Source organism: Mauremys reevesii, unplaced genomic scaffold (assembly GCF_016161935.1).
Source record: "Mauremys reevesii isolate NIE-2019 unplaced genomic scaffold, ASM1616193v1 Contig55, whole genome shotgun sequence".
In the NCBI taxonomy this organism is placed as follows: domain Eukaryota; kingdom Metazoa; phylum Chordata; order Testudines; family Geoemydidae; genus Mauremys; species Mauremys reevesii.
Window position 1 is genome coordinate 84,578 of NW_024100868.1, and position 6,951 is coordinate 91,528.

Sequence of the window (6,951 nt, forward strand, 5' to 3'; positions counted from 1 at the left end):
CATCTGTACAATAGGGATAATAGCCCTGCCCTACCTCACAGAAATATGGCGAGAATAAGTACAATAAACGACTGTGAGGTGCGCAGATACTATGGTAATAGTGCTGGTCGTGAATGTTTTGATGAAATATTTTTTCATCAGAAAATGATGCTTCTCAAAAACCAAAACTTTTTGCAAGAAAAGGTAGGTTTTGAAGAGTTTCCCATTTGGAAATCATTTATTTGGGGGAAAAAAATAAAGCTTTGAAATTGTCAAAACATCCCATTTCTACATTGGCAAAACAAAGTTTCTGATTTTGGTGTGAAACAACTTTTTGTTTCAAATGTAAGTTATTTTACAGTGAATTTAAAAACATGTAAAAAAGGTTTAAATCAAAGCTAAATGTTTCAATGGACCCAATCCAATTTTTCTTTTGATTAATTTTTTTTTACATTTTCAACTTTTCATCCTAATTTGAAACAGGAAATATTGTTAAAGTCTCAAAAATTCTCCCAGGATGGGAAAACCATTTCCCACCCATCTCTAGACAATGATGGGGGTATATAAGATACACAGATGTGCTCAGGAAATGTAATTTAAAACACTGTGCTGAGAGTGGCTCATGCTGTAGGGATCCACCTTCCATTTTATTCATGGTAAATATGAATGTTGTTGACACACATTTTCTTTGTTGCAGTTGGAATTTTTGCTTTCCTGATGGCCATCCAGATGTCCCTCTGGGCCCAAAAGAAACACAGGCTCTACCTGAAGAAATATAATATGGGTTCACTTAGGAAAACAGCCATGATTCCATTCATCTTCTAAGCTCTTAAACAGTGAATATGGGATTCTACTGCTTGGAGAACTGATTCTGGAAACAAATGAACTCTTTCATTTAGTAACCAAAGAAGACTTAGGCAAGAATTGTTGGGTATCATTTTCAGACAATTAACATCAGAAGTGGGCATTTTGAATTAAGTGAACAGAATGTGGCTTTGAACCCTCGGTTTGTGTTAGAAGATATGATTGAATTAGATTTTGTGCAATGGAGCTAATCAGGAAGACAGGAAACTCTGTCCTGTGAATGTTGGGCCAAATCACCAGCTGGTGTCAATGGGGGTTGCTCTGTTTCAAGCCCGTGGGGTGATGCTGATCTGCTCCCTGTGAGGTTAAGGTTCAATAGCAAATGCAGATCAGATTCTGAGCGTTTTGCATTGCAGGAAATGCCACAGCTTTAACTGCATTCAAAGCAGAATGTTCTGCGTAAATCCCTCTAAGGTGTACCACCAAACAGTGTTGGTTTATAGAGTATTAATTAGGGTAGCTTTGCAGTTTTGTTTTACTGAACCAATTTCTGATGACTAGCAAGTTGTTTGATGATGCAAACTGGCTTAAACTCAGCACTGTGGAGAAGTCTGTTTTTTTTTCCCCAGGAGGCAGCATGGCCTCAGCGGATCAAGTGAGTATCAGGCGAATGAAGTTCTAATTCCAGTCTTATGAACATAAGCACTAGCAGAATGGGTCAGACCAATGGTCCATCTAGCCCAGTATTCTGTCTCCAACTGTGGCTGGTACCGGAGTGTCAGGGGGAGTGCTCAAAACAGGGCAATTATGGTGTGATCCATCCTTCTCTTCCCCTCCTGGCTTCTGGTAGTCCCAGGTTTAGGGTCACCCCAAGTATGGCCCACCTTGCCATGTATGTGCTCTTGTGCCATGAGGAAATCACTTGAATCCAGATGATGACACCAACTCTCATGCTGAATTAATCACACCAGAATTAATGGAACTGTTTGTGCAGTAAGTTTCTACTCAGTGTGAGTAATGGGATCAGACATTGGTCTGTAACCTCTCAGTGCCTCAGACTTTCCATCTCAGGCTAACATTTATCCTCTGTTTATAAAGCACTTTGAGATCGTGAGGTGTAACCTGTACCTAAAAACTAATTATTCCTGAAAGGGAGAGGATCCCCACCAGAATTCAGGGCCTATCTTGGTTCAAACATGCCAGGGCAGATACTCAGCTGGTGCAAGTGGGCAACGCTTCATGAATCTCGTTTGGCATCGCGTGCATCTTGAGGTTGCTTTTGGAAATCAAGCCCTGGTTTGAGTTGCTTAGTCAGTTCTTTCTTTGCTTTTCTTTTTTGAGTGTCATTATTCTTTTCAAAGGGACGGTCTTTTATTCAAATCCTGGAAACTCTACGTAAATTCATTTGCAGGTCAATGACTCCTTAGTATGGAGTAAGACAATTTTTAGAGGCAAGGTATGATGGAATTGTAGTAGCTTTGGAGAGCAAAGGGGCCAGAGTTGCCTCACGAAGCATTAATTCACGAAACCTCACATCTTCAGTTCTTCATTCTCTTTATTTGGCACCTTAATAGATGCTTCTCACATCTTCATGGCAGGTTAAAAAGCCTGGCTGAAAACTTCAATGCTGAGTGTAGAACCAAGCCACAGCAGCAAAGCAGGACAAGTTCAGGCTCTGAGAGAAACGACTCTCTTGCCTAGCAGCACTGTGCTCAAGTGCTCTAACAAAGTTAATTTGCCCAATAAATTGGGTTCATATCCCTCTTCAGATGTCTAATCTACAGGCTTGCAGTGTTTATCCTGTTAGCAAGACAAGCAACGATTTATGTGTGTTGACTGTAGCGTCTGTTATAAATATTCAAGTGAAATAGTAGCCAAGGCACATTGTAAGTTTCAGCAATTCTGGTAGACTGGTAGGTAGAGTGAAATATGTTGTTTCAAAGACTTGGACAGGAAGAAAACAATTGAGTTTGGTTATATGGCGAGGGTAAGAAAGAGAAGGAAATAAGAAGGGTTGACTTGAAAATTGTTTAAGGTAATGATGAAAGGGAAAGGCATATATGAATTTTTGCCTATGACAACATCTTTGGTGGACCCATAAATCCTGGGAGATGCACATATCTTAGTCCTTTCAGTAAAACACAGCAGATTATACCGAAACAGATTAGAAACGTGTGGTGACATGGCGTGTACCAAATAAATCCTGTGTAAGGATGATGTATGTAAAGAATAATTGCATTTAATTTTGGTAATGTAAATACATAATTTCCCATATATTTTTTTAAACCGGTGAGCTGTTAACATCTGGCATTTTTTTCATTGCTGCCAATATATACACCAGAATCACTGTGAGCAACCAATTAGCTAATATTATGTCCCATAATAAAGATCTATTTTAGAAGATGGTATTTGCTGTATGCTTTTGTGTTCCAATTTCCAATTACATTCTTTGTAAAGATGTGGTTTATACAGTCTTACAAATACAGGGTTCAAAGGGACCTCAAAAGGTCCCCTAACCAATCCCCCTGCTCTGAGCAGGAGAAAATAGACTAGACTATCCCTGACAGGAATCCGGATCCCTATGTAGAGGGGAATAGGGCAATTGCCTCCTGATTACATAGGCAAAGAAAGAGAGCTATATTAATTTGAATTCTATTACATATTCAAGGCAGAGTTGACACTGATACATCTCACCCCACCCTGCACCGGAAAAGTCGTTCTCAGCAATCAGCTATTAACAGGAGACAGGCTTAACTTTGGAAGGCAACCAAAGACACTGAAATCAGATCCTGGTAGAAGCAACTAGTAAATAACTGCAGGTGCACCAGACTGCAAAGTGGCTCAGCACAATTCAATAATAGATGGGTCCTTCTTGTCTGCCCAAGAGGCAGCAACACTGTGAACTTACTGATAAGTAAACGAAAGAGCAACCCCCTGACTCATATGCCAGGTTGAGGCATTAATGTTCATATGCATCTAAGGAGATTCTTCACCAAGCTTCTAGGTTTGGGAAACATTGGCAGTGACAGAAGCTATGGGCTGGGGGGGTCAGAACCAAAAACACCACACAAAACTTCCCCACATGCCTCGCAGATGGGTCTGTAATCAAAAAAGTGATACTTTACATGATTAAAAACCTCCCCCAGACTTAGGAGAAGACCTGAAGCAGCTCCTTCTCAGACGTTCCACCACCCTCTCTCAAGTAGCTCTGGCAGCCCGTTTCTGGTGATTCAGCAGCCCACAGATTCCCAAGGCAGTTCTAAATCCTGGAGCAAATTTCTCATTGTGTCATGGCAAGGTTGGATGCAGCTAGGCAAAACTTTGCATCTTAAAAAGAGGGAATGCCTGCTTCAGTGGGTAAGAATCTGGCCTGGCCTGCAATTTTCCACAGAGATCTCTTCATTTCAGCCTCCCAAATGCCGAACCAAGGTTTTCCAGAGGGGAAGGCTTAAAACTAGGCCTCTAAAGCAATATATTGCCACACGTGCAGCTGGCTGGATTGTTCCAAAGTTCTCAACCTCCAGCAGCTGTTATTGAGAACCATTGGAGCTGCTTGGTGCTCAGCATGTTTGAAAAGGGGCCGTTTAGTGCTGTCATGAGCCTACGTGCAGGACCCTGATTTGAAAATCTTAGCTTGGGGTGTCTACTTAAATGCCTGCCATACAAGACACACATTATATCCTCTGCTTTCCATCTCAGCTGACTACAAAGGAATGAGAGTAATAACACCATCCTTTTATGGTGAAAATATAGCCAAAAAGAGGCGCAGTAGGACGGATGAATAAAAGGAGTTTCCCCTCCCTTTTAAAACTCGTATTATCATCAAAATACTCTTAATTTCACATTGTTTTGTATCAATTCAATGTCTGGCTTTTATCACACTTGGAACCAGGATAAAGCAGACTGATATCAAAGCGAGCCCACTGTGATAGTTAAGTGTATTAAAATAAAAATCATTGAACGCAAAGACTTGTACATCAATATAGAAGGGAAAGAAAACACAGACCCATTTATCTAGTTACAGTTGCTACAAGTGCTGCTAAAGTCAACACAAACTCAAGCCATAAAGAGTTTTCCAAGAAGATACTATTTCCTGCGTGATGTTTTATTTGCAGATCTTTTCTGTTTTTTAGTTAGCTGTGAGATTTCTCTTGAACTCACATTCCTCATCGGCAGAATCCATTAAAGGTTTCAGAGGAATGTACAATATGCTAATTTGAGGATTTGCATAAATAAACTGAAATGGAATTTTAGGTTGTGATTGCATCAGACTGGATATCTGCTCTTTGTTCTTACTGTTGTGAAGAGTTTTGCTTGAGTCCGTTAATGCATGTAATTAATAAGAATAAGAATAACCTTCACAGAGCGAAGGATTTGTGGGAATGTTTGCTCAGTGCCACTGTGGTTTGATAAACTTATTTTAAAAAGTCCTAACATGGATCAGCCTGAGTTTTCTTTTCCCTGCACACATGACTCTTTAGCCTCTTTGTTTGATGCTTTACACTCTTCGGCTCAGTAGGTGAAACGAGAGAACTAGCCGGTCGTTTGGTTATTTGTATGTGGTAAAAATGACAAAATGCTAAGCACCCCACAGGGCTCTGGGCATACAAAGTGCATCAGCTTTAGTCCATCCGACAATTGATTTGAAGACAGCGGAATTAAGAAAAACTGCAGAGGCATTTACAGTTTAAATAGCTATGATAAGGGTGGGAAATTCCCAATGGAATGATTGATGGAAAATGCCTTTTTTGCAAAAAATCAAAATCTTTTCACTGGAAAATTTCAATTTTGTTGAAATTTTGTTTTTTTTCCCTCAGGACAATCAAACTGATGGCTGCCAGGTCAGAAACCACTTGCTAATTTCATTTTCCCTCTGCAGGGAGACAATGAAATTGACAAGACCCAGCAGCTGGCGAGTCAAAAGATTCCACTTGGATGCTGTTGAAAGTGTGTTTTTTTTCTGGAAATCCCTTCCCAGAAGATATTTCACATTTCTGACTTTTGTCCTGATTCAGGGAAAAATCAGTAACAACAATTTATCAGTGATAGGGATTTCTGTTTCCAGCTTGCTCTAGTACCCAGCAATATTAGTTAATGTCTTACTGAAAGAGCATTATTTTATTTTAAGAAAAATGCAGTCTCATTAGCTAGCTCCCTTCTGAAACTCATATTCTTAATGGTAGAAACAGTCTTTGCCAGCCCGTCCTTTTTGTGTTCCAAATATCCTACCATTCTGCTCAGGGAGAAAACTTTAGTTTCAAAATTGCAGCTCTAGCTATGCTTGGACACTTTCTTCTGCACCATTACAAGGCAGGCTGCAGTGGAAATATACCACATGAACACTTCCTGACACTGATCTCCTTGAAATGCTGTTGCTCTTTCTATTTGCGTAAGTATTATAGCTGAAAGACAAAAAATTTTTTAGTAACCATGAATTTTAAAAAAATGGTAGTTTGCTAAGATCTTTTTTTTAAAATTGAAGCCATTTTCCAGGTTGAAGGGCATTACCACACGAGGAAACATTGATTGGAGGGTGTGAGGGACCAGAATGTGGTCACAGTGCGCTGTCAGGGATTAGTGAATGTGTCGTTTTGGAAAGAAATTGCACCTTTTCTGACAATAGAGCTTGACAGCAATGGATTAAAGATGACACATCTCCAATATTATATCTAATGAAATGTACCCATCCTTAACCAACAGGGAATATTTGTCACACAGAAGAATTTCGTATTCTTCCACTCTTTGGCTTACATCACATCTTTTCTCAGCGCCCTTTGTGTGGCCTTCTGAAGTTGGAATCCTCCTAACTTCCTCTCTGTAACTATGACACAGCCTGTAGGGCCTGAGCCAATACCTAGTGAAGTCAGTGGAAAGACTTCCATTCACTTTGGAAGAGTCTAACGAGAAAGAAGCCATCAATGTATTCTTGTGCCCTCACCTCCACAACATATGATCTTTGCATAATCATTCATGGATTTATTATCATAACACTTTTGTGAAGGAGGGAAGCATTAGCCCCATTTCACAGCCAGAGCAGTGAGAGTGAGTCACTCACCTAAAGTCACACAAGAAGTCAGTTGACTAGCAGAGAGGTAAATTTGTGTCTGATGAATCACAGTTGAGAGACCTATCCACTCTGCCACCCTTCTTTGAGAAAAAAGACATACC

The 6,951-nt window shown here is 40.1% G+C and overlaps 1 protein-coding gene across 1 annotated transcript in view; it reads left to right on the forward strand.

Annotated features, from left to right (window-relative positions):
* LOC120394391 (trans-2,3-enoyl-CoA reductase-like) overlaps positions 1-2,154 on the forward strand; it is a 59,138-nt gene extending 56,984 nt beyond the window's left edge. Inside the window, exon 11 of the mRNA XM_039518628.1 lies at positions 677-2,154. Coding sequence (XP_039374562.1) covers positions 677-804 — 128 coding nt within the window. The 3' untranslated portion in view covers positions 805-2,154. The remainder of the gene's footprint in view (positions 1-676) is intronic.
* Positions 2,155-6,951: the final 4,797 nt, after the last annotated feature.